General features: G+C 46.1%; 3 protein-coding genes across 3 annotated transcripts in view; 1 reads left to right on the top strand and 2 right to left on the bottom strand.

The window, feature by feature from the left end:
• Window positions 1-40: 40 nt before the first annotated feature.
• Window positions 41-9,391, bottom strand: ywhag1 (3-monooxygenase/tryptophan 5-monooxygenase activation protein, gamma polypeptide 1). Its single transcript, XM_084697561.1, has 2 exons — window positions 9,148-9,391; window positions 41-3,535 (listed from the first exon to the last, which is right to left on the bottom strand). The coding sequence occupies exons 1-2, from the start codon at window positions 9,232-9,234 to the stop codon at window positions 2,879-2,881; spliced, it is 744 nt and encodes a 247-aa protein (XP_084553687.1). The 5' UTR covers window positions 9,235-9,391; the 3' UTR covers window positions 41-2,878.
• A 2,348-nt stretch (window positions 9,392-11,739) lies between these two features.
• LOC146288104 (scavenger receptor cysteine-rich domain-containing group B protein) lies at window positions 11,740-18,257 on the bottom strand. The gene is made up of 11 exons (XM_084697558.1): window positions 18,143-18,257; window positions 17,525-17,557; window positions 16,715-16,753; window positions 15,725-16,027; window positions 15,498-15,566; window positions 14,294-14,608; window positions 14,031-14,111; window positions 13,632-13,703; window positions 13,147-13,464; window positions 12,473-12,550; window positions 11,740-12,140 (listed from the first exon to the last, which is right to left on the bottom strand). The coding sequence occupies exons 1-11, from the start codon at window positions 18,255-18,257 to the stop codon at window positions 11,824-11,826; spliced, it is 1,740 nt and encodes a 579-aa protein (XP_084553684.1). The 3' UTR covers window positions 11,740-11,823.
• A 6,663-nt stretch (window positions 18,258-24,920) lies between these two features.
• tspoap1 (TSPO associated protein 1) overlaps window positions 24,921-27,367 on the top strand; it is a 63,874-nt gene continuing 61,427 nt past the window's right edge. The window contains exons 1-4 of the mRNA XM_084698018.1: window positions 24,921-25,078; window positions 25,579-25,636; window positions 25,822-25,899; window positions 26,022-27,008. Coding sequence (XP_084554144.1) covers window positions 25,879-25,899; window positions 26,022-27,008 — 1,008 coding nt within the window. The 5' untranslated portion in view covers window positions 24,921-25,078; window positions 25,579-25,636; window positions 25,822-25,878. The remainder of the gene's footprint in view (window positions 25,079-25,578; window positions 25,637-25,821; window positions 25,900-26,021; window positions 27,009-27,367) is intronic.

Genomic DNA, 27,367 nt, shown 5'->3' with positions numbered 1-27,367 from the left:
GAAACAGGGGAGCAGGTGCATTCATCAAGCTCAAATAATCCAGGATCCAACAGTTTTATTGATACATACCAGTGTTGCATTCAATGCTGGGCAATACATTGGGTTTTAGCCATGGTGGGATCGTCCTAATATTCAGATGCTACAGTATCATCATTGTAAGATACAGAATGGGCAGTGGGTTTAATAGTTGTCGAAAGTACAATTCAGTCAAAACCACCACAGTTTACTTGAACTAATTCAAAGGAGACTGAGCCTCAGTATATTTGTAGCTTCCATCACAGCATTTACAGAAATAGGAACACAATAACATACTGTCTTTTTATTCATCATCTTTGAATCATCTTTCATATCTGTGAAACATGGTGACCATTGGTTATGGAAACGTAAAGTGGTTGCATCAGAAAATTAAAGAGAAAAATACAAATGGTGACACAAATAAATAAATAAAAAGCGTCCCACTCTTCCTGTGGTTTCAGGGCAGCCACACATGTGCCCTGACTATCTTCCGTGTTAGTTGGACATGCTATTATCTGGTCACATCTGACTTTCCAGGGGTTTGCAGCTGGGGGGCTATCCAACACGGCAGTAGTAGATTTCAATCTTAATGTTGCCTTGAATTAGCAAGCATCCAGCTTTGAAATGGCTGCCTAACTGTCAGTTATGACCACATGCCAGAAATCCGACTAGAAGCAACATTTGAAGGCCCCCATGAAACTCAAATGGCACCAGAGGATGGTATAAAGCAGCTGTGCATTCTAATAATACTCTGTTTCTGCAGGTCCTGTCCCAACATCTCCCAAAGAACCATGCATTTTAGTGAATTACTGTTTCCATTTCAAAATGCCTATCTATCTTTCTATATATCTATCTAAATATTAATTAACAAATGTACAATTACACTACTAGACTATAGAATCAACAGTGTCCACAATTTACACTGTACACACAGTACATTATATTAAATCCATTATATATTATACTATGAAAACTCTTCATATAGTTATATTTGGTGTACAATATATACTCATATGTCAGCCTATCTGTCCCATCTTACAATATAGCCCAGACCATGAAAATTGGTCTCAACAAATTATTCAAAAATGACACTGAATGCGAAGCACATAAAAAAAAAACAAAGCCCCATGTTTAAATTGATTACATAATTGTAAAATGTAAATTTAGTTTAGGGAATTTAATCTTTCAAGTTTATTATCTGTCTTCAGTTTTTTTCTGGTTAAACCACTAATAAATCACATTTATGCACTATTAGAACCCTGAAAATGAAACAAGTGTAAGAAACAAATAATTCTCCATGAATAAATCTTACAGAAACACAGAGCCATTCTTGAAACATCTCTGCATAATCTGACAGAAATGGCATAAACAAAAAAGCTTATAGAAAAACAAAACATAAATCAGTTATTTTTCAAATTATGTTTTTCTCCCCTCCCTTCTGTCAGCAAAGAATTGCATGTCACCACAGAAATGTCAATAACACATCAATTTATTGTTAGCAATCACTGTTTTGGTATAGCATACTTCAGAACATGGAGCGAAGAAAACACAGGGGAGAGAAAAATCGATCAAAGTAATAAATAGAAAATAATCCAAAGTCTACTCATTTCATATTTGTATGAATACATAACATCTACAATATAAGTTAATTAAGTCAAGCTACTGTATAGAAATATTTTACCAGCATGCACATAATTGTTTTATGGTGAATATTGGAGCAGTTTAACACTGAAGAGACAGTATTATAGGCAAGTGCATTTCTTGACAATTGAACAAATGGATACAAAAGGAAATCCACAAACCTTAAAGTTACTTTTAGATAATCTTACAGTTGACATTTCCAGTGCTCTATCCTCAAATTGTAATTAGTCCGTTAAAAGAGCGTTTCCAGTAGACTCCGTGAGTCATTTCGGGGATGAACGGAATCAACCTAAATATTTTAAAGCACAAGAGTTTGTTATCCTGGGGTAGTAAATTGTTGAATACAATTTTCAGTTACTTCATTTATGCGACTTAAAATGTTTGTGTCTTCTGTATTGTTTGACCCAAGGACATTCAATGTTAATATTATAATAATGATACTCACAATAATATTCAGGCGCCTGGAAAAAATGCATGTGTGTATGTATCATGAGGATCATGAGATGGAGATGCTGTACTGGTTTACTGACTGTATTAAGTATGACTATCAGGGCTTGACACATGTAGCACAGTGGGAACAAAACAGGTTATGAATGTTCAGTCACAGAGACAAACAGCTTCCACACAATTCTCCTTGTGTGGTGCAACTTATATTCCATTAAGCTATCATCTCTCAGGTGACTTGTTTCCTCAACAACACCTTGTCTCACTCTCAGAAACCCATTTGCTAAACTCATTCTTTTAGAAATGCGATAGCGCCCAAGGTATTACTCGCTATATAGCTTGATTTTCTTCTTGCTCAAGAACCAAACTTCTCCTAAGATTTTAAAAGCTCCTCCCAAACCTTGTACAATTAAACATCTCCATCTTGGAGAAGTTAGAAGACTATGCCAGCGCAAGGCGGTCACTTAGCCCCACAGCCTGACAGACCCTCTGCCCTCTAAGTGATGTTTTGGCAACTGTTGCTAAGGAGGGGTCTTATTTTGTTACTTAAGTAATTCTTAAACTTAAATTCTTCTCTCCTACTCCTCTTTGAACTTTCTTTCTTTCACTTTAAATTTGTGGAAAAATAAAGAACTGCAGCTGCGGTATCATCAGCAAAAGTGGCTGCCGATATTTCCACCGGCCCCATTTTTAATTTCTATGAACTTTGTATTTTTTTTTACTTGTCATTTGTGAGCGCACGTGTTGTGTGTGTTGGGGGACCAGGAGCTCCGACTCTTTAGTTGTTGGCCTCCCCTCCCTCGTCATCCTGCTGGTCGCTCGTCCACAGTGTCAAGTTGTCTCGTAGCAGCTGCATGATGAGAGTGGAGTCTTTGTAGGAGTCCTCGTTGAGGGTGTCCAGCTCGGCGATGGCGTCGTCGAAGGCGGTCTTGGCCAGGTGGCAGGCCTGCTCGGGGGCGTTCTGGATCTCATAGTAGAACACGGAGTAGTTGAGAGCCAGGCCCAGGCGGATGGGGTGGGTGGGCTGCATGTGCTCCTTGCTGATCTCGTGAGCCTCGCTGTAGGCCTTCTCGGAGGACTCCACCACGGTAGCCCTCTTCTCGCCGGTGGCCACCTCGGCCAGGTAGCGGTAGTAGTCTCCCTTCATCTTCAGGTAGAACACCTTGCTCTCGTGCTGGGTCTCGTTGCAGTTCTTGACGAGGAAGTTGTCCAGGAGGTTGAGCACGTCCTGGCACACGGCCTCCAGCTCCTTCTCGATCTTCTCCCGGTAGGCCCTCACCATCTCGATCTTCTTCTCGTTGCCGTCGGCCGAGGTCTTCTGCTCGATGCTGGAGATGACACGCCAGGAAGAGCGCCGCGCCCCGACCACGTTCTTATAGGCCACCGAAAGAAGGTTCCTCTCCTCATTGGACAAAGCCTCGTTCAGCTCTGTGACCTGGGGGAGGAGAAGGGAAAGGCAGGTTATAAAAGAGGATCTACTTACAACAGTCAACATGTTTATCCCTTGAGCTTTTCCTCTGTGAAGGCCATATCTGCCGCCACAGTAGTTCTCTAGGCCGCGATTGTGACACTGAAACAAAGTCAGGCATGTCCATTCATGATTTACATTCACACACTGTCTGTGACGGGTTAATTCCATGACCAAGTGATCCCTGTCACTGCGTGAAGCGGGTTAAACCGCGCCTGGAGTGAGATGACCTCATCCCCTACAGGACTGCTGCTCATTGGCCATCTCCAGCTCTGAATGCTTGTTTTGTTTTGTTTCCAGAGGCCAGTGTCTGGCTGGAGGATTTAATCCTTTATTCCCCACTGCCACTATGCTGCATCCAGCAGAGACTTCCTCACAGCCTCTCTGAATATGATCCCTGTTTGTCCCTGCCTTCCCCACCAGAGCATGTGTTCTAGACAGCTCACACCAAGCCTCTTTGTAAGACACCTCGTATGACTGGGTTGTTAGTCAACCCAACCAAAACAACATCCTGTTCTGAATCTTTAACCAGAGAGAGATTTTGGGCCATTTGTAAAGACTCCCAAATCAGAGAAGCTGAGGACTAAGCTGACTTGATTGCTTGCTTTAAGCTGCTTTGCCCTTGGCCAAGTGGTGCTGCGGGAATGATTTCCCATTTGATGATATAGACTTGAGGGTTCCACATTTAAAAACCTAAATGCACACTAACCTTGCTTCAGAGGAATTACATCATTATTGTCAGCATGACGGGTTGAAATATCCAGTAAAGCATTTTCAATTAAAGGACAGACTATGTCAAGTACCGTAGTATGATGTGACAATGCCATGACAACGTTACCACACACAACTCATACTATCACTCCATGAAGCAATCTTGAAATCCCTTCAAATTAACCTATCTAGTTGCCCATCTTGAATGATTGGTGCATTAGTTTTGGTACAACATCAAAACCTTCATATCGCCTGTCATAGAGATAATAAGGCTGTTCTCAGGCCTTGGAGAACATATCTTATCTTGAAGTAGATTTAGACACACTGTACTGCAGCCAATCCTCCTGTGATTGGCTGAGTGACATCTAAATCACCTTTGTTATCTCCCCATGTCGTCTTGAGCAATGAGGACGACACCACCTGCGTCTGCAGTGTCACCAGCATAAGAGCTAAACATGCTCTCAGAATCAGCAGTAGGACAATGATTAGATGTTGGAATATGAAAAAATATTAATATCATCTATGACTAATAGTGAGTCAGGTGGCTGAACGGTGAGGGAATCGGGCTAGTAATCTGAAGGTTACCAGATCGATTCCCGGCCGTGCAAAATGACGTTGTGTCCTTGGGCAAGGTACTTCACCCTACTTGCCTCGGGGCATTGGCCCTGTACTTACTGTAAGTTGCTCTGGATAAAAGCGTCTGCTAAATGACTAAATGTAAGTGTTGGTCTAAGTGTTTATGCTCAGCAGAAGTGCCGGTGTCCGTTTGGAACTACACCATGTCCTCCATGCAGTAAAAATATTCAACGTCAAAACAATGTTTCATGTCTCCTCCCCTTGCTGGCAGCCGAGGACCAACCCTCCCTTTTGGAGAGATAACCTCCGATTCACAGGGAGGGGCCAGAGGGCAAAGAGCGATCCATCATGCAATCTGCAGTTTCCATGGAAACTCAGAGATGTACTTTGTTTTGGGGTGTGCCAGACTACAGGATCTGGCAGCAGACACTGGTCCCAGGAAAGACCATAATTTCCACAGTCCACTTGGTGTGCAACATGAAATGACCTGTTTTTTGCAATTCAACCCCACCCCCACCCAGCCCCCTTGCATTCAACATGTCTTCAAACATGTTGTATGATGATCAGCAGGATATCCAAGCAAGCAAACACTATCACATGCAGCCCAACATTAACACAGACAACCTACAGACCAGGCACCATAAACTTAAGGACTATCATAAAAATGGCCTCTGTACTGTGTTGTAAGTAGATTTTCTGAAAAAGCAGACAAGAAGGCAAAAGCAACATTTCCTTCAGCCTAGTTTGGAAGGATCAAAGTTAACTTCCCCCTGTGTGAACACTGAGCTCAAACACATACATGACCACCTGTATCAGTTAAGCTTAGCATGCTATCACCTCAGACATCAAAGTGAGAGGCAACCTAGGGTCATCTCAGTATCTAGGCTAGCAGCATCAAGTTAAGCCAGAGCAGCAGTGAGGTCAGAAAAACAAGACCTAAACAATCCTTCTGTAAAAACATGGATGTCTTTGTTTAAGCTGTCTGTGGGCCGGGCAGAAAGGCCCAGCGGAAGCTGTGATGGAGGGCTCACAATAGAGCTCTCTGTCTGCTCAGAAAGCTCATCGTTTGAGCTCACGCTCTCGTGACCCATCCCCGCACAGGCCTGTCAACTTCCAAACCACTGTTCACACTAACAAAAGCATAGGAAACACAGTGTGTTCCTCCTCTCACATGGCGAACCTCCACACACCCACAAACCTCCACAGGGGTCGGAGTGAAATAATCTGTCCAGGGAAAGGTGAGGAGGGGAGGCAGTGAAAATCTATCTTCTACGGCCATTAACATGCTGCAGAATACCATCCACCAATGGTTAGATGAACTCGAGAACGAGGATTCAGTCCTGGCCCGGTACACTCCCCATCGCTCACTTATAATCCCTCACATGCACTTGCTTTTCCTTTTTCTCTTCTTCTCTCTTTCTTCTAAACTGATGTGACAACCCCTCTGCCTCCTCTCTCCCAGCCTACAGAGCACAGAGGTGGCTTGCACTGCCTGACGTCACAAGCAGGGCGAGCGGAGATGGCTGGTTGAAGCAGAGAAAGTGAGTAAGGGAGACAGAGAGGGAGAGAGGAGATAGAAAAGAGAAAATGAGAGCGTGGTACTGGAAGAGTGGGGATGTGAGGGTGAGTGAGTGTGTGTGTGAGGAAGGGGATGCTTCAAGTAGCTCTTTGTTGTTATGTAACCATATATGACTGCAGTATTTCATGGATTTTTCCCCCCCCTCTGTTGCAGCTGCTGCAGGCTTCTAAAAATAAAACATATAAAAGCTTTTTTAACTCCAAAGACATGAAAAAAACATGCGCTGCTGCAATGGTATGTTTCAGGCCCACGTCCACATTTGTGAGGAATGAGAGCTCCACTCTTAAAGGGAGGCGGCCACATCATTCACATGAAACAGCACAGAAGGGTGATTTAACCCACTCTCAACTAGGGCAAGACGCCCTTCCCTTTAAACCCAGCCGTGTACAAAGTGGGGTGCACGGCCGGCCAAATATGAATGGCATGCTGGTACATGCTCTCTCTGAGTCACCAGTCCAAGATAGTGAAGTAACACACGCCTGAGGCAACATGACTTCATAGGACTGGATGCGTTTGGGCCAGGGAGGAATTAGCCTCGCTTCGTCACTTCAGAGACCGGTTAAACATAGAGACCACTCCTGCTTCCGGATGGAATCAAATGTTCTAGTGGAGGAAGTGGTGCAGTCCATACAGGCTTCCAAAGATGGATCTAATGCTGCAAGTCATTGTACACGAAAGGGGCGTTACAGTGTTGACTTGTGGGGATTTTATGAAACATAAAAAATGATTTTAGTCGGTCATTGGAGGGGGAAATTAAAATTGGACGTCATCATTCCAGAGCTGTGCCACTCTGAGAGCAGCTACACCAGTAAGAGCTGACTCATAAAGCTCTCCTCCCATGTAGATTTCAAGGAAATACTTGGGAGTCAGTCCAGTCCGAGTCAGTTGGATTTTGGGTTCAGCTGCCACTGGGCGGTTACCATGACTGCAGTGGTGGAGGGATTTCCCTCAGCTGATGGGTGAGGCAGACACACCCCACTGCTGCAGCATGCCCCTCCCACCAGCCCTAATGGGGGGTGGGGGGGCTCTGACTCAGCATAAATCTGAGGGGTGGAGCCAACAGCCCCCCTGTGACATTACACCCACCTGGTCCTTTAGAGCATGATTCCTTTACGTTACACACATGCTGCTCCCCCCCCCCCCCCCCCCCCTTTCCACACACACACTTGTCTTCTGGGTTGACCCTTCCCTAGTTGTACTTTTAGAGTAGTAACTGAGAACTAAGACCCTCGGCCTGGTAGGGCAGTGACAGAGTGGACTATGGCTGCCATGTCTGGTCGTAAGGAATTGGTCCTGTTTCTGCAGTATCCCTGAATGTGGAGTAGGCTTTGGAGACCGGCTACATGTCATGTGCCATCACAGGATGTCAGATCAGCCTTACAATGCAATAGGCCATAAGAAATCAATTGAACACCAATGACATTGACTGTTTTCACCCTGCGGTGGAAGGACTTGCTAAATCATAAAGCTGTGTAAATGCATTTTACAATTCGGATACCAATGAAAAGGGCTGGGTACGAAATGGTGCAATACGGATGCTGCACCTTGGCACACGCTGCGACACGCCTTATCAGACAACCTGCTATGCTTGCCGAAAGACACTGAGAGGCAAGGATGCAGTTGCTATAAGGTGTGTAAGCTGTAGATACAACGTGAACATACCGGTTACCATAGGTTATAGCGGTCCAGTCTGCACACATTATTACTGCAATATGACAACCACAGAATGTTCTAGAAACAGTTTCTGGTGCCACCCACGTATTTTAAGTGAAAGGGTTGTAGCGTATTTTACAGATATGCATTGTCGCGCAAACAAATTTCAATCAAGACGCAGCCAGTGTTGCATTAAACAAAAGCACGGTGCGCAAAAGTGGGTGGTTTTAAAGTCAATTGTGCGGGTAATTGTTTTCACAATATGACCAATGTTTTCGACATCTGTAACTAGAGTATTAATCTAACGATTTATCAGCATTATAACCGAGACCTCATCATCTCTAATTATGGGCTCTGCTACACACACTGCTTGTCCTCTGGCTAATCAACCCTTATGCGCATCATTTGACGCGAACACATTCTACGTTCCCTGGCTCATCTACATTTCTCTTTACAGTTTGAGAATAGGACATCCATTTCGCAATTTCTCAGTAAATGTATAAATATGCTGTGCGATAGAAAAAACTGTCAAAAGGCACCGCCCCAAGATCAAACAGTCCGCATTCTGTCCGCTCATTGTCCCCTCAAACACTTTTCAACCTAACCTGCCTCCTAAACGGGGTTATCAGCGCACATTTTCATTAAAGAAAATCGATTGACAATCTTTAATACATTATAGTATACCCATGGCTCGGCAACGAATCTTGGAATCAAGACATGTATCATTTTGTAATTGATATTAATTAACCTGCTGTACGTGGGGCCTCACAATCAACTTCCCTCAAATGTTACTGTAATGGCATATTGGCCATCCTCGTGTGAGTTTAAGAGATAGCATTTATTATTAAAATGATAATTTATCACGGGTTTAATACACCAAATATGTATCACTTGATTAAAATATATTGAATATTTATATCCTTAATCTTTTTTTAGCAAAGGTTGTTGCTAAATCAATTATTTACAGCTTTTGCACACATTATAAACTGAAGTAATATGGTTGCAGTTATTTATGACACCTAGATTCATAGGAGAAATATGATTCCAGAGCAGAACTTACCGATTTCATGGCAGCTGCCATATCATCATATCTCTCTGCCTGTTCAGCCAGCCTGGCTTTCTGCACCAGTTGCTCACGATCTACCATTTTAGATGTCGTTGATACAATGTGGTTCTAGAATTGTAAGCTAAATAGGAATATGTGACTTGCAATGGAGTAAATGATTACCAGGTCCTCCTGCTGCAGCTGCTCCCTGCTGTCTGCGCTGTCTGCGCGTGCCGATGGGACACCCCCTCCCCCTCGGTTCACTTTCTCTCATTTACGTCATCACCCAAATGGGCGTGCCTTGTCCACAAAGAGTGACGCAACAATCCTTATAAGGCGTCAAGTCTGTGTCTTGATACTGAAGGTGACATGGGAAATGTAGTGCTCCTTTTTAAACCGTCAGCCACACCCAAGGACCAATGAACTCCATTGTCTCCTTCGTTGATAATCACCAGTTAATGTTAATCCCACTTTCAATTGCGTGCACATTACAGATGCTGTATACGTCTGGAGGCCTTATGAACACCAAAGTGGACCTTATTGATCACTGGGGTGACTTTGTCATTGGGAAGGTCTGTATGTGTTCCGTGGTGGGGAACATAGCAGCAAGGCTGCATCATCCTGTCAAACTCAGCAGCTGCTGGGCGATGACAGACTGGCTCTGAATAACAGAGCACATCAAATGGCCACTGGGATGTCTGGTAATCTCAGCACGGGCCTTTCTCCAATTGTGTGAGAGAGTGTGAGATAGAGAGAGAGAGAGAGAGAGAGAGAGAGAGAGAGAGAGAGAGAGAGAGAGAGAGAGAGAGAGAGAGAGAGAGAGAGAGAGAGAAGTCCCAGAGTTCAAGAGATTAACCGAACCACAGAAAATGAAATTTACTGACATCCTCTAATTCTTTGGCCACATTTTTCATTTTAGCTAATGGTGTCCTGTCCTAGCATAACTTTCAAATCCATAGTGCTGTTTTCACTGAATGCTGTACACATCTAGAAGCAGGCACAGCCGGCAGTCCATCTCTTTTTGGGAATAATTTAAGTTGTTTGGCAATTAATCAAGATTGAAAACTATACATTGAGCAGTCCCTCTTCCACGATTCAAATGTAACTGATGCAAGGTGAGATTTTATTGAAGTGACAACCTTTATTCCCAGTTAAATAACACAGCACAGAAACAACGCTTAACATTGAAGTCAGTGGATAAGATGCTCAACACCACTGCTACATTTCTAGACATTTTCATCCAGCATGGGAGAGGAAAGAGGTTTAAGCTACTAGAACTACAGTTTACATTATATTTGCACCAAGTACATCAAACTGTTTTCCAATGGTGGGGATCCTGCAATGGCCGCCACCCTACCTGATGACTGATGTCATGACCGATGTCATATCACTATCGTGCCCCCGTGCTTGAGACACTTTTTGGAACCTGAGAATTGCTGCGCTATGAGTGGCGATGCTATGGACTCAAGTCATAAAGTTTCTTGGATTTATTCAATTTGTGTGTGCTCTTCCTCTCAATCTCACGTATGGCAATAAGGTATAAACGTGTCCTAATCATCATTTGACATGTATATGAAGATATATTGTTTAAACAGAACAGGATTTCATTGGACTTGATTTAATAATTGTAATGATGGATTTCTGTAACAAGCACTTTCCCCAAAGTAAGCAGGTAATTTAATGTTTACATACATATACAAATGCACACATATACACAGTTCCATTAACACATACACACACATCTTCACTTTCAGGCCAAGACTATATGTAATATACACCCTGTAGTCAACCATAAGAGAAATGGACAAGACACCACTCATTCCATAACAAGGCGGTAAAGCTTAGATCATTTGCCCTACTACTGTAACAGCATTGTGTGAGAGATACAACAGTAATTTGAAGTCTTACAGAAAACCAAACATTTGACTAAACACATTAAACAAATATGCTAGTTCACGGTCTGTTATAGAAACAAGACAATTGGAAACTAGCATTCCTAGATGCAAGGTCTTAGAATTGTCTGAGGATTTGGAGGTCCCTATGATCAACACACCCAGTTCTCTTCTGAAATAAATTGAGAGAGCTAGTTTATATGGGGAGCGCATGCTTGAAGCGAAGGAAAGTGCCAAGAAAACGATCTTTCCGCTGGTGGAGGTAAAGTGAACAAGAGATTTGACCTAAAGCAGGCAGTAGGTCAGTTCCTACACAGCTAACAGGCCTCTTGAAGATTCTGGTTGTTCTTGCTCAGCTTGCATCCTATGGCTGTTTGTGTTGCGGAGCAGAGGATAGAGGGAGGAAGCTCCCACTATCTCCACACTGAATTATAAATGAGTTTGATCCAGCCTACCTTACTTAACCATCAAAGAACTATCAACCATGTGGCTGGTATAAGTGGTAAATATTTTAGCATCTTGGCAAAATAAAAGAAGAGATATACAGAGTTTGTTTGAAACTTTAGTTTCCACTTTTTATCCCCGCCCCCAAAAAATGTGTGCAGTGTATTTTATATCATATATATATATATATGCATATATTTATAAAGTGCTTAATAGGAATAGATAAACTAAGTATCAAATATTATTATTGTAAGATGTGTTGGGTGAGCTGTTATTTACATAATGTATACAAGTCCTGGGTGTTGTCCCTGCCCCTCACAGAGGCAGTGGAGGGGGCAGGGTGGCGTGGCTGGAATCACGACAGTGAGCAGGTGACCCCAGCGTCTTCAGTGTGGTCACAGTTGTGCACGTTCCAGGATATGTGGGAGCACTGCTGGAGCGAGCCCTCAGCGCCGGTACACTTGAGATTGTCCAGGAGGATGGTTCCTGCGCCGGGCCCGAAGAAGGCCTCGACCCTGGCTGCGGCAGCCGGCCCGCAGCCCAGCTGGCGACACACCACCTGGGCGTCGGGGAGGTCCCAGGCGTCATCACACACCGTGCCCCACGCTGCCAGCGAGAACATCTCCACCCGGCCCTCGCATTGATGCTGCCCACCAACCAGCCTCACTTGTCCTTTACACGCGCAGAGGAGAGAGACATGACATTTACACACTCGCACACATTGGGTCCTCATCGACATGGCTGCCACTTTCAGACGTTAGCAGGATGTGTAGGGAGTCAGATGGCTGAGCGGTGAGGGAGTCGGGCTAGTAATCAGAAAGTTGCCGGATCGATTCCCCACCATTCCAAATGACATTGTGTCCTTGGGCAAGGGCCTAGGGGGGAATGTCCCTGTACTTACTGTAAGTCGCTCTGGATAAGAGCGTCTGCTAAATGACTAAATGTAAATGTGTGCTGGTGTCTGTGGGAAAGCCACGGTTTGGGAGCTTTGCGGTGAGACTGACCTTCGCTGGGGGGCGGGGGGGTGGGCATCGTCTGGGTCACATCAAAGTCCCGTTTACCTCCAATCAGGATCTCAAAGGCTGAGGAAGGCAGAGGAACACATATAACACATCAGTCCTCTGTACATACTCAGAGGGTATCACTGTTGTTCGATACAAAGACGAACTTCGACTCGATTCCAGATCGAGGCCCCCCCCCCCCCTTGTCTTTTCGGAAACACAGATCATTATTTCAGAAGAGCGGAAGTCCTTTTTCCACTGTGCTTCTTATTTTGCCTTGAAGCAGTGTGGTGATGCTGATCAGCCTTGACTCCCACTCTCTATATTTGATGTGGTCTGGGAGGGAGCCTTCTCGGCGAGCTCCTCGCACACGGAGAGAGATCAGGGAGGACAACACCCAGGACCGAGGGGACTGGTGACTCTGGGGGGACCGTGGAAGGTGATGACTAAGGAGGATTTCTGTGTATCCAATTGTGCGTTTGCGTGTGGGAATTTGTTCGTTTGTTGGCGTGTGTGTGTCTGTCTATGTGTGTCATTGGACCCTATTCGACGTGTGTGCGAGAGCACGTCTAGCTGGGCCTTCTTGCAGACTGTGTGCCGTGTACTCGACATGTGCATTCGTGAATTGGCTTGCGGTTCAACCCGTGACGGAGGGGGGGGGGGTGGTTCGGTCTTACGTGCACAGATGACTCCGGCGTCCTCGTGGTGGCCGCAGTTGTGCTGACCCCAGCCCAGATTGAAACACTCGGTCAGATCCCCCTCGTTGCCACTGCAGTCCACGTTGTCCAGCAGGATGGGGCCGGATCCGTAGCCAAAGTAGGCCAGGACCTTGGCCGCGATGGCCGGCCCACAGCCCAGCTGCCTGCACACCACCTGGGCGTTGGGCAGGTCCCAGTCGTCGTCGCAGACCGTCCCCCACACGGTCTTGTGGTAGACCTCCACACGGCCCTGGCAGGTGTTGTTCCCCCCGTTCACCAAGCGGATAGGGGGCTGTTCTGCAGAGGGACAGAGAGGACATTGGCTACAGAACATTCTAGACTAGAGAAGAGCGGTGGAAGTGTTCGTAAACCACATTAGTATCAAAATGATTATGGTTGTGCAACGTCTTGATGCGTCGTCCCTTCTCATTGGGACTAGAGATGACGAGCTGTAGGATTGTTACCTTTGGTTGTCATGGCAGTCGTGGTAGCCCTTGTTGTGGTCCCAGTAACAGGCACAGTGCCACCTGTCACTCCTATGGAATCAAATCCACAGGTGAGTACCTATGCCATAAAGTTCTATTCATATTTACAGACACTGCACTATAGTTATAGTGATTTAAGACCAGAGACAAGGTGGGGTTTAGAACTTCCATGTTTCTCCACCATTTGTGTGAGGCACTGCTGAGTTATGGAAAAGATCAGAACCATGACTTAATAGCCCCCTCTGTTGGCCTGATGGCAGAGTTGCAACTAACTGCAGATGCCCATGCCTGGATATGGCCACAAATCTGATTCCTTGTTCCTGGTTCTCACATCTCCATTGTACTGTAACCCCAACCCTGTTTGTAAGACTTTAGTACCTGCAGTGCTGTCAGTCCAGAAGAACCCTCTCCCTCCAAACGTCTCTGTGTTCATCGGGGGCACAGTGGTAGACCCAGAACCTGGCACACACATGAGAAGGACACATTTATATAGTCTTGTTTATACCTTACACTTCCATCATAGATGTGGATACATCGAAGAGCTGTTTCTGCCCTGCTTTGTATTTAGACATTGCATGCACAAGAGCACGTTTGCTGTTCTGCTTGTGTCCGTGACAGGGCAGACCAGAGTTGCAGCTCACCAGAGCAGATGACTCCAGCATCCTCATGATGGCCACAGTTGTGGATGCCCCAGCCCAGGCTGTAGCATCTAGTCAGCTGGCTCTCGTAGCCGTTACAGTTGACGTTGTCCAGCAGGATGTGGCCTGTGCCGTAGCCGAAGAAGGCGTTGGTGGTAGCGGAGACGGCGTTGCCACAGCCGATCTGCTGGCACACCACCCCGGCGTCACTCAGGCCCCAGTCGTCGTCACACACCGTGCCCCAGCTGCCCCGGTAGTAGACTTCCACCCGGCCCTGGCACGAGTCCAGCCCACCCATTAGACGGAGGGTGCCATCTCCTACGGCCAGACACGGAATGATCCGGTACAAAACATGAATTCTGACTCATTTTTAATGTCTCAATTACCAACATTATTCTGATTATCGTCCACAGCCTGACGCACTCCCTTAATGTATTATAAGTGGGCAACAACACATTTGTTTCAGATTGTCCTACAATATATTGTTGCTAGCTTTACAGGAGCTACAGTAGTAGCCTATGCTTATGATAAAGGAGCTGGAACATACAATGGGCAGGTATGGGAATGAGAGAATGCACTGATGACAGATGGGAGGAAGGGTTGAAGTTACAAAGAACACATTTGTTGTCATCCTGTGGTTCAGTTTGAAGAGAAACACCATTAGAGAGGACAATAGATCTTCTCATGTGTCCAGTCACAATAGCTTCTCATGAAACGTCTAGCTACCTAAGGAAGGTGTCTAGGGGTCCCTCACTGACTCCCAGCGGCTGACTTTGGAGGGACAAGCCGATTCAAGTGCGTCAGTTTTTCCCAAAATACTGAAACCTGTTTGAAACCCGGTGTCTTGTGGCCCACTTGGGAGTGAAAAGTGGCTGATGTTTGGGAGGTGGCTACAAAGGCTGCCTCACCAAACAATACAACAGATAGGAAGGTTCCAGAGGCTTTGAGCTGTACTCTATTGTACTGCTGTCTCACAGAGGGCCCTTTTGACTGAGCTGGATAGAAGTCTGACTCTTGTTGGCCAATTGGTCTCGGGGCAATTTCATTGAGTACTAAGAGGATAATATTAATAAGAAGATGCTTTAGCGAGTGCTGAAGCACCACAGTGGATTGGTCGCATATCTGTGCCCAGCATGCTGTTGTGTAACACTCTGTAGTATCTCAACTCAATGAACACAGCTGTAACTTAAAGGCAGGAATGACTCACTCGGTCCAGAGTTTCTCTTAGAAGGTGTGGTGGGTTCCATAATGCCTCTAGAGTCCACCACTGTTGTGTCTGACAAAACAGAGGATGGCATTCAATCAGAAATCAAACAAATCCAATTTTTCTTAATAAGCAGTACACAATGTATTTTCTTCGAATAGGCCGAAACACGTTCCCTTCGAGGTTGCAGCAATGACATCACAGAACATGAGAGCGGGGAGGGGGCTCACCTTTGCAGGTGACAGACACATCCTCGTAGTGGTAGCAGTTATGAATCCCCCACCCCAGACTCCCGCACTGGCCCAGGTCGTTCTCCCCCCCCTTGCAGTCCACGTTGTCCAGCAGGATGGGCCCGGAGCCCTGGCCGAACTGGGAGCTGCTGCCCACAGCCATGGCCAGGCCGCAGTCCAGCTGGCGGCACACCACGTTGGCGTCCACCATGTCCCAGTCGTCGTCACACACCGTGCCCCAGGTGTCGTTGTGCTGCACCTCCACCCGGCCCTCGCACCGGTGACGCCCGTTCACCAGCCGCACTGAAAGAGAGGGACACCCGGGAGGGGGGGGGGGGGTCAACATCTCTCTGCTGAGGGATCGTGACCAACCCTCCCACTCTGAGTCAGCTGACACGGACGCGACTGTCGTGACGACTGACTTTCTTTTTAAGGAGAAGAGAATGTGGTCAATCGCTAGATGGAATGCTCTCAGGCCGCTGAGGGAAGCAGACGTTCTCTTTGTTTCTCGCTCGTGTAACAGCAGACAGAAACAGCACCAGCCCAAGGCTTATGAAAGCCCCACTGTCTGAAGTACATTACGGTGATGTGTTACCGTCTGCAAAAATGAAATAGCAGGGACCGATTGGCATGGCTCTGGTGATATTTAATAGCAACAAGAATCCTTTAGAATAGGACTAATCCTCTCCAAGTTAAGTAACAAAATGAGACCAAATAAGTCACATGACACCGTGCACTGGCGAGGGATGTGGGCAGGGAGCTCATAGCAAATAAGTCATTGAAGAGATTACGCAAATGGGGAGCGAGGGGAAGTGACCTTGTTTGGTTTGCCCCAGGCACACATATAGCATCTCAGTCCTCTCCTTTTCTTTCCCAGTCTCCCCTGGTCTAGATTCACTCTCTGTTTGTAGGCATGTTTAGTTGAGTATGGGTGTTGCAGGAAGTGTGGAGGAGGTGTCTTTAGCTGGCAGAGGCCCACCATCTGCTTACCTTGGGGAAGTGTGCTTGTAGACGAACCCATGCTATTGGCTGAAAAAAATTGGAGGAGGAGAAGAGGGAGAGAGAGAGAGAGAGAGAGACTTTGGTCAAATTATTTGTTGAAAGGAGGTTCTTGGCCCTCCATAGTTACAGTTCTCTATATCTACTATCTATTTTCCTGTAATCCTAGACCCAGCTTGAAACGCAACAGGAAGCCTATTTAGCCCATGCACTGCACCAGTTATGGCGTCCTAACTGAAATATCCACGAAGGTTTTGCACATTCCTGTGCGAACTATGAAGTAAACGTTTTGTCAAAGCATTTTTCTCATCCTAAAGCTTCACACATATTTAACTCTAACTCTAATACAGTCTGAATTATAATTGCAATAATAACAAAAAGAAATGGATTGAAGTGGGTCTATTGAACCAGATTGGGACTGAAGGTCCATGATGTGATTTCATTGAGGAGCCTGAGGACAGAGAACCAAGAAGGGACCCTCCCTTCCTTGAGCTAGTTCTCCCTGGGATGAGAATGTTCTGCTGGGGCACATGTTGCCCTCAGACCCCGGATGAAGACATCCCTGGTCTCACATTAAGGACAGAGTGAAGCCTCAGGACTGGAGTTTTGGGTTTCAATGGTTCACACAAAGACGGCATCATGGCTTTTCTTAACATCACGCTCAAATTAGGTCAATTCACAGGCTTCTCCCGTTATTAATGTTTCTTTGGGTTATTGAAACCAAAGGCACACATTCATGCTCTTATGTGCTGTACAATATGTGGGTTCATTATTCAGCAAGGCTATGTATTATATACTCACTGGGAATGTCCCTCTTGCTTATGTTGACGCTTCCTGAAATGAGAGGACAAAAACACGGTCAGAAACCAGAGAAGTCTACCAGAAACAAAGTACAACCAAGTTTTTGTAAACATGACCTATTTAATGTTGGAAAAGTAGGTAATCCATGATGTCCAAACTAGTAGAATCGATGAGAGCTCGCCCCCTTCACTGACTCTATTCAAAACATCTGCAGGGCGTTTTGCCGCCGCAACTGGTTGACAGTTTGGATACAACGACAATCATCCACTGGGACTACAGTACATTGTCCCAGGTGCAGCCCCCTGTTTGTTATCTCTCCATATACATCCAACATGCATGCTGATAACACACAAGCTCAAGTGGCGCCCTCTCAAATGTCACATTCCCCTTTCTCTGCACAAACGATAGAGAGAAGAGTTCACTTTCCCTCCCAAACATGAATCGTCCCCTCCCCCCACATTTGCAAAAATAGCTGTTAATATCTGTACCCTATAATTCTGTCGTTTTTTTAGGAGGAGCCACCTAACAAAAATGATTCCTTCAACATCTGGCTAAGAGTCAGTCTTGAGCTTTTGAAACACCGAAACCCCCCCCCCCCCTCCGTGCCCCCAAACTCACGTAGCTGCTGCCTTGTGAGGGCCACCAGCAGGAGGGAGCCCAGCAAGGCCACCAGGAGCCAGACAGCCCGGATCCATCGCCTCCTCACACACTCTGTCACACACTGGACTGGCATGGCTGGCTGGTCTGACTGAAGCTTCGCCTGGATACCTGAAACACACACACAGTTATACACACTAACATACACACAGTGCAGTGGAGTCTCTCTCAACATACTTTACTCTCTTACTTTCTGTTGTTCCTCTCTTCCTTCTTTTACCCCAAAGAGTGGTGCTCTCTACTAATACCAACCATAATGACCCTTTACATCCCCTACCCAGAACTCCAAACATAGTATTGGATTGTTTTCTCTCATCGACAGAATAGCTTGGAAAAAAAAACAACTACTACAAAAATCACACGGGCAAACCCTGCAGCCACATCAACGAGAGACAGCCGGTATCGATGGGGGAGCATGAGGTCAGACCAGAAGAGCTTGTGGTTAGAGGAGAAATAGGTTCCAGAGCCCATGTGATGCGCTGGGGTTAAACTGGTGTGTGTTGGTGGTGAGGGAGAGGTGTGGGGAGCCATGCTGTGTCTGTGTGTCAGGCTCAGGCCTATTGATTGGATCAGGCCCAGCTCCCAGAGTGCTCCAAGGCCAGCTGAAGCGTGAAGCCGGCCCATTTCCTGGGGCCCAAACACTGGGCCGCTATAAAACTGGGCATGAGGGTGAGTGTTTGGATCTGTGGCGAGCACACTGGCACAAAATGGCTGCCACACCTCACTCTGATAATGAAAATGATCTTGCCCCAACACACTCAGGGAATTTGTCTGGCACAGTAAGTACAAGCAGACTTGAAAGGAGCTGAATCGGTGGGTTTCTGAATGGCTGTATAACGTACGTTCAGAAGCAACCGGTAAACATACAACCTACATGGAGCTCTTTATCAGATCGCGAGATCCAGTTTCAAACTGAGGATTTTTCTCCTCAGGAAACCAATTCGCCTTTCAGGGAAAAAATGTTAAACTTTCAAAAGCATGCAAACAGCAAAAAGACAACCAGTCACCGATACTTAATTCCAAAACAGATAATAAATAAGATAACATTTTGGCTTTGTAAAACTACAGCAAGTCCAAGTTTGTCACACACCATAGGCTACCTCTAACAGTTACATGTCCCTTGAAAACATATTTTAAATTATTTATATAATTTCATTTAAAAAGAGTGCCATACTATTTAATCGAAATCGACAACCAGAGTTCTTGTAGCAACAAGTCCTATTCTTGTTGCTAGTAAATGAGTTTGGTCCGTGTTCCTGACTACCCTGGCTTTGAGTTGTTAGTCTTTGTGCTCCGGTAGAAGCCCCTCTGACCTCAGCCAGGAATGTATTAGCGTGGGGATGATGAGGGGTGAATATGATATTGGCCCCTGGAGATAGTGGACATTCCGAGCCCAGGGGGCACAAAAAGACATTTCTGCTGTCTGTGGTCCCCATCGTCAGGCATAAACGCTGCTTCCTGCAATCTGTCACTGGAACTCTTCGAAACGCTTAGGCCTCGATGACACCAGAGGGGCGCCTCTCGGCCCCTGGAGGAGCGCTCGGGGGGCACTGCAGGCTGGAGGGGCAGGCTGGTTTGATGTCCTCCAGGTATATATCTACACTACTCTTCAGTCTAGGCTGTACAGAGTTACATGCACAGCGATGCCCACTGGCACACGCAGCCACAACAACAGCTGTGGCCAGTTGCTGCTGTGTGTGCTGAGGGCCACTGGCTCCAGCGGGGGTAACAGGACGAGATCTGGGGAGCAGAGGCTGTCAGAGGGGTCATTGTATGTCCAATTAGGAGCAGGGGATTTTAACGCCAGCTGAGCACCGCAGCGCCATGGCTGTCCCATTTGCACACCGTGCTAACAAACAGCTTGAAACTCTGGGACAAATGGTTCAGTTATGAGGGATGAAAAATAATCTAGTCCCCAATGTTGTGTTTTTCAATACTCCATTCATAGCGGGATGTAGCGCAGATCCGCCGGGGAATAATGTTGCCTTTTGTGTTGGCTGCACTTCCCCTCCCTCTTCTATGCCCTGCGCTGAGAAATAGCTGAAAGATCTCAGCCCCACAAAAATACCCCTTAATGTCCGAGATAACCTGGAGCACGACACTCTCTCACACTCTAAAAAGGAGGAATTTTCTGCACTTTAAATTCAGATATAGAATCTGTCAACACATCTACAGTGTCTGAACCCCTTATCAATTTCCATGAGGAACAAGATCCTCTTTCAGCATTTTTTTCTTCCCTTAAATTCAAGGGAGAAAACAGATAAGGCATATCTAGAATCTATTCAAAAAGTTAAAGTGTTTTCTTGTTTTCTAAAAATGGCTGAGGTTGTTGTGGCTACACGGTGTTACATTTTTGGATTATAACACTATATTACAGTTTGTCCCAGCCATTTAATTTCAGATTTATACGAATACATGCAAACTCACAGAAGTGTCATAGGAATAAGTTAAGTAGAAACTCTACCCATGTCATTGCCCTTGAAGAAACCCAGGTTTTAAAAAGGATAAAAATTCTAAGCAACAAACAAAAACAACTTAAGTTTCAGTAATCAGAAACATACCTGGAATAAAGTTGCTCTCTTACTTTTTAGGAAAAAAAAGAAAATATAGATTTCCTTAAAAAAAAAGGCAGAAAAACAAGTTGTCCTTTGATATCAAATGGTAGGTTGCTCACAGAACCGTTCCCCAGCTCGCACAGCAAAACATAAGAACTTGATGTGAAAATAGAGTCCGAAAAACAAATCATCCAGAATCACATGCACTGAGACATTCATCTCCTTAACCTTCCCTGGCTATAAGTACCTAGCATCTCTGACACGGGTTACGTAAAACAATAAAGACAATAGCATTGTATGTTAATATTCTAACGCCCTGTACCTGCCTGTGCTTAAAACAGGCAGCAGGAAAAAAAGGCACCGTTGAAAGCCAACCCTTCACAGGTAGCTGGGCGGCTCCGATTTCAGGTAGCGCTCACGGAAGGTGCGGTCCAGCTCATCTAAAGGAGTGTTCAGTCACAGGAGGAGGATGCATGGGGCAGAGAAAAGGCTGTGGCACAGCGTGTGTGTGTGTGTGTGTGTGTGTGTGTGTGTGTGTGTGTGTGTGTGTGTGTGTGCAGGGCTCACACTCCTGCGGTCACACTGTGATTGTGAGCGGCTGCAGCGATGCACACTCCTGAAGGATCTGTTTTGAAAAGGCTCCATTTGTTTTTGCACAACATGTGGGGTGAGGTGTGCTGAAGACAGGACACTGCAGCATCAGTTCACAAACAGTCAAACAGAGACAAACAGTCACACAGTTCTACTCCTTCACAAGTATTCTAAACCCAACAACTAAATCAGGATGAGGGAAAGAGGGAAAGTACTTTAACCAGTAGAGTATGAGTGTCCTTTTCATCATCAATAGGGGATGAGCTTAAAAGCACACCTTTACTTGACCATAAAAACACGATGTAAGATGTAAATATTTAAAGCTATAACTAACTTAAACTGCTGGTCCTTGTGACCACATGAGAGTAGAACAAACACTTCTCTAACCTGTTCTTTACAAGCAGCTCTGGCTGGGTGGCAAAAAATGGAACGAAGGGGAAACAAAAAGATGGAACAAAAGATGCACGAAGGCCAGGAACGCTCTTGATGGTGTGACACCACTGATATCAGAGAACATGATACCACGCCCTGAATAAGAAGACCTAAAAAGTGTGGAAAAGAACCTGTGACTGGAAGGAAATAACGGATCAATTTTTCTTGCAAGCAAATGTGATGACAGTAATGAGCATACATCCAGCAACTGTTCCCGTTAACGTTCTTGCTTCTCTACCCAGAACTAGAGCCATATAAAAGATATTGCATTGAAGTGTTTATTGCTACTATTATATCATTGTTATTGTATAAAAACTTGTGGTCATAGTCCTACCTATAAGATTACCTGCAATGTTAACAAAAGTATCTCCTTACAACTTTATCATGGTGCAAATGCACTTTTTCAACAATCAACCCATGGTATTTTTCCCGCCCATACTTCCCATCTCTGCTCCATGTGTGCTGGAAGATGTGCCTCTGTCACCGTATTTGAACTCACAGATCATTCCCCGGGTCATTCACGGGGACATCCCGTGAAGCAGAAACACAAAGTAAGGTGCAGTGAAAGTGATGGAAGAGATATTGCTCTGTCTGTTCTAAAAGCTGTGACTGCACGTGTTGCAGGGATCACGTGTCGCTGGACACAATCAGGCAGATGATTCTTCGATGTCTGGTTGATGTTGAAGCAGGTGTCTTCCAGAAGACATCACAGTGGTAGAGAGACGGTCACTAATGATTAGCTGGCAGACTTACAGCTGAGTCAAGCTTTCACAGTGGCTCTTCCTCTTGCGTCTTAAACAATGTGTTCAAGCAAGGGCTCACAATCGTTTGTCAGATTGCAAGAGTTCAATTGAAAGAGAGCATCTGTGTTAACACTCTGATGTCATGACTGTCGTGCTTCTGAAAGGTCAAAAAGTATGTGGGCTGGCAACAGTATTGGACAATAGTATGATTTGATTCTGTAAACTGTTTCTACTAACACTAATGGGTCACAGACATATGCTAAGATGTTCCTTGTGTACCAACAAGGCAGGCTGGGGACAAACGTCTGGTTCACTGGGACCTTTTTACACAACTCTAACACTTTACTTACAGAGTGGATTGGCCATTCCAAAGAAGAAGACAAATCTTTATGTAAGAACTTACCTGCACACACTGTCTAGATGTCTGTCTTATGTCACCGTGTCACAAAAACAGGCTGCAGATCGACCAAGGCCCTTTGTTCTACGAAACCTAAGTAGCCCTTAATATGAGAATGACACAATACTGATGGGTGAACATCCTCTCACTACTGTCATGCAAAACCTGTCCAAAGTGGGGCATGTTGCAATTAGTACTCTGCATCCTATATGGAAGCATCTGTGAAACATTACAACTGTTGTTTTCACAATGAGAAGTTCATTTGAAGAATTGTACATCAACTGGGGCATTGCTGAATGGGCATTGTTTCCTCTGTGAAACAGATATACTGTACAATATTTGACATTATGGCATGGCGGGGAATCGATCCAGCAACCTTCTGATTACTAGCCCGACTCACTCACCGTTCAGCCATCTGACTCCCATATTAAAGTCAGATGGCTCTTGATGTACATAGCATTGTTGTGCTGTCAGTGGGCATACAACCAAATTGGCCAAATTGGCATCAACATCTCTTGTTCGGACTTAATCTGTTCATTGCGTTGAAAATCAGTTAATCCCCGATATCAGATTAAGGCTTTGAAAAGAGGTTTCATATGAGCCACATTTCCTTTATAGTTTCATTTGTACGGTGGATACTGGGGGACAATCAATGTGTCATTGCACAATGGGAACAAATAACTGAGACTCAATGGCTCAGAAGTGGTGGAACAGAACAGTTTCCTCTTCTCAATATGACACGAATGTTTTGCCTCTAGCTAGTAGACTGTGAAAGAGAGTCTCCACAAGCCTATCCCTCAGTCATTTCTGGATACTCCTGACCTGTAATTAATTACTCATATTTGAATGATTCAGTCAAGGAGACACACAGAGAGTGGAGTAGCCAAATTGGAATTCCCCTCTGGTTCCTCCTCTGCCTTCCCTGAGTAAGGTAGGGTCCACACTCTCTCCTGGTCATTTGGCAGCATGCAACAGAAGAGATATGAAGCATACCTCAGGGGATTTATACAGTGGCTGGGGGATGAAATCTCAGGAAGCATTTTTATCAAAAGATTTCTACATTCCCAGGTATCATGTTATATGTTGCTGTAGGCCATGTCCTCACGTGAAAACGGAACATGTGACAATATGCCACAGTACATCCGACCGAAATTGTCTTTCTCTGTGAGATTAGACACAGTCAGCTTCTAGCCTGCTTGTGTACAGAATGAGACATGAGGGCCAAGTCCCACTAGACAGAGGGTATTGGCATAAACGCTACACAACAATCCCCTTCTCAGAGCGTTGAGGTCATTGAGGCCTTGTGTACTGTAGACCAGCCCCTCACCAGTGAAACCTTAACGCTCTCACGCACGGCTCTGAGGGACATTTTAACAAGCAATCTCGTGGGTTTGATAGACACAAGAACAAAGAAAAGAATACAGCAACAACAATGTAAAATAGTGTTTGGCGAAACCTTTTCCGTCGTGATGGTGAGATGGGGAATGAAGGCATTGATGGTCTGTCTGGGGAAAAAAATGAGCTTGAAGCCTGAGCGTGAGAAATCAATTCAATTTTGTAGTCTGTGGGGGAACGTTATTGTCTCCTGACTAATGTAGGTTGAGAACTACTATACAGAACTGGAGAACTTGTCACTGTTGTAGGCAGGAATACATATAAAACATGCTTTTGTGGTGGAGGACAATAATTTTATTTGACATTTCGCACTTGTGGAATTTTGAAAGTGGTGAATACACTGACAGTTTGCCATTTACTGAAATGAAGACCCTCCCACTGCCTGTTTGTTTTGTTTTGTTTTGTTTGTTTGACTTGTGATGTCCAGTTTCATCTTATGAAAACAAATATTTACACCATTTAGCATACATTTGACCCGTTTTTCACCCTCATGCACCTACTTCCTATAGCCACTAGTGGTCAGGCATCTCAAAGTTATGATCTTGGTCCAGTTAGGCACACTCGCAAGGAACTACACGGCCAGCTATAGCCGGGGAGCAACTGGTGCTTTAGAGCCGAGATGTGGATTTTTGTCCGAGGCCGACTCGGGGTGTCTCGGATAACGAATCGCCAGAGGCGATGAAAAACGACCCGAGTTGGCGTCAGAAAGTATTTTTTTTACTTGCAGCTACTTTGCTGAATGTCAAGAAATTATAAGTAGCGGTTGCTTTGTATCAGTTGGGAGGTGAGTTGTTACATTTGTAACGCGTGTGCGGTTTAGTTTGGTAGCTAATATTAGCTAGCTGGATAGGAGCAACCTGCAGCGCCATAAGCTACTGTCTTGTCTAGCTAAAGCATTGTTTAATTCGGCTCAAACCTAAACACTCATCCACGTGTACTGGTTACCGGAGCATCGGGTGGGCTCCTAGGAGTACCTTGCTGAACTGCTCGCGAATGCTTGCAGGTGAAACCGTTACATTTAGCTACATTATATTGCTGGCCAAAGTGCTTATTATGAGCCTTGTAACACCTGATACAAGTCATGTGTATCATTCTAGACAGCAACTCACTACAAGCTGTCGACGTTGAGTAACTAACTATACTTGCAACATCTGAGAAGTCATCAGTCAGTTTGACTTTTGTCCAATTGCCCAGTCAATGCGTCAACAAAATAACTTACAGGAAAGTAAGCATACAGCTGACCTCAGGTCTGAATGATTATTATCGTCTGTGATCCTCTTTCAGGACTCTACGTCTTTTGTAAGAGCAAGACGTTGGATCGTGTTTCATATTGGCCTAGAAGGTGAGATTTACATAACTAACTTCAACTTCATTTGCATGTAAATCCATACTCAGCATGCCATTAAAAGTTAGAAGACATAGTCATGATATATTAGAAGGACTTGCCTACATCTTACTGTTGAAGTGTACTGTATGTATGCTGCAAATGGCTTCTAATCTCATATTCATTCAATTGACTTCTTTCAGTGGTCTGTGCATGCTGCATGCTTTCTAACTCCTCATCAGCCTGTCCTCACCTTCTGCATGATCTCTGAGCGTGTACCTGTGAGTTTCCTAGCATGCACTCTCCCCAGAGCTGAGTATGCCTTCCCTCTCACTGGCTGGCCTGTTGTGAGGTTGTCGATATGGGGAAAGACAAGAGTAACGCTCCGCTTCTGATCTCCAAGACCCCGTGCCCCGGCCGGGTGGACCCTGGGCGGGAGCTGAGGAACCTGCGCGCCGTGTTGGAGGCGGAGAAGAGCCGTAACCAGCAGGCCCGCCAGCGCTTCTCCTTGGACCTGCGGCGGCTGCGGGAGGAGGCGGAGCGGGAGCAGCGGCGCGCCCTGAAGGAGCTGACGGCCAGGCACGAGCGCCAGAAGGCCCTGGAGCTGGTCAGGCTCCGCCACGAGCTGAGCAAGGAGCAGGACGGACAGGTGCGAAGCCTGCTGCGCCACCGGAGCCAGGAGCTGAGGGCCTCGGGCGCGGGGCCTGAGAGAGAGCGCGAGGCCGCCCGCAGGGAGGCCGGGGGACTGCGGTCCGGAGGGGGAGACGCTCGAGGCAGCTGGGGCCACGTCGGCGGGCGAGAGAGGCGACGGGAAAGTGCCAAGGGTGGAGGGACTGCTTGTCTGGGCGGCGTGGAGACCTGTCGTAAGCTGGAGCATCTCCTGCTGCAGCTGCATGAGGTGGCGGATGGAGAGCAGGCTTCGTCCCTGCAGAGGGTCAGCCAGGAAGTGGGCCTGGAGAAGGGCCTCGTCCTCAGCCACCTGCAGGAGGCCCACGGGCTGCTGGCGGCGGGGGAGCAGAGCACCAGGTCGCCCAGCCGCAGGTCAAAGAGCTGTGCCCATCTCTTCCACAGCCCCGACCCCCACCGGTCCCCTCTGGGCCGCTCCAGGTCTCTCTCCAGGAGCTCCAAGAGTGCCTCCCCTCCACCCAACAAGAGGAGCAGGGGAGAGAGGTGGAACTTGCTTTCGGCGAGGGACCCAGCTGCAGCTGCCCGCTGTTCCTCACCCCTCACCGGGGACACCTGTCGGAGCAGCCCCCTGGAGGGCTGCCCTCCTCAGACCTCACCCTATGCTGACTGGGACCCCCAGTCTTCTCCCCGCTCCAGACCAAAGTCCCCTGGGTCAGACCAGTCCTCGTGCTCCCCATGCTTCGACACCAAGATGGACCATATGGTAAGCTGTCTCTGCATTTTTGACCCTCGGATAGGACCCCAATGCATGCCTGAATAATAAGTTAACTTGAGCTCGCCAGAAGTCGAGAAACTTCATTTTCATGAGGAAAATGATTCCCTTCGCATATACATTAGCTTTGACTCTTTACATCGAAGTCATGTTTCAGGATTTGCTGAGCTCAAGCTTTTGTTTTCACCCAGCTTTAAAATGCAACTTGGGCTTTTCTGCTTCAGTGGTCTTTACAGAGACATCTTGGAAGGAGATCAAACAAAAGCTGTAGGAAATTGGACTCGACCTCAGCTCTTGTTGTCGTGGCTGGTTTGCAGTCTTGCAAATTTATGGAGCTCTACTACCTTCAT

This window comes from Hypomesus nipponensis, chromosome 5 (genome assembly GCF_054491055.1).
Source record: "Hypomesus nipponensis isolate SF chromosome 5, ASM5449105v1, whole genome shotgun sequence".
Taxonomy (NCBI): domain Eukaryota; kingdom Metazoa; phylum Chordata; class Actinopteri; order Osmeriformes; family Osmeridae; genus Hypomesus; species Hypomesus nipponensis.
Note: the sequence above shows the minus strand (reverse complement) of the source record. Positions and strands in the feature narration are given on the sequence as shown.

What these genes read in the sequence shown, in the direction of transcription:
- LOC146288104 (XM_084697558.1), bottom strand. Translation starts at nt 18,257, where the DNA reads ATGCCAGTCCAGTGTGTGACAGAGTGTGTGAGGAGGCGATGGATCCGG. An exon ending in CCTCACAAGGCAGCAGCTAC is followed by an intron (nt 17,558 to 18,142) that starts GTGAGTTTGGGG and finishes CTCTCATTTCAG; the next exon opens with GAAGCGTCAACATAAGCAAG. An exon ending in GACTGCCATGACAACCAAAG is followed by an intron (nt 13,465 to 13,631) that starts GTAACAATCCTA and finishes GTCCCTCTGCAG; the next exon opens with AACAGCCCCCTATCCGCTTG.
- ywhag1 (XM_084697561.1), bottom strand. Translation starts at nt 9,234, where the DNA reads ATGGTAGATCGTGAGCAACTGGTGCAGAAAGCCAGGCTGGCTGAACAG. An exon ending in TGGCAGCTGCCATGAAATCG is followed by an intron (nt 3,536 to 9,147) that starts GTAAGTTCTGCT and finishes CTCCTCCCCCAG; the next exon opens with GTCACAGAGCTGAACGAGGC.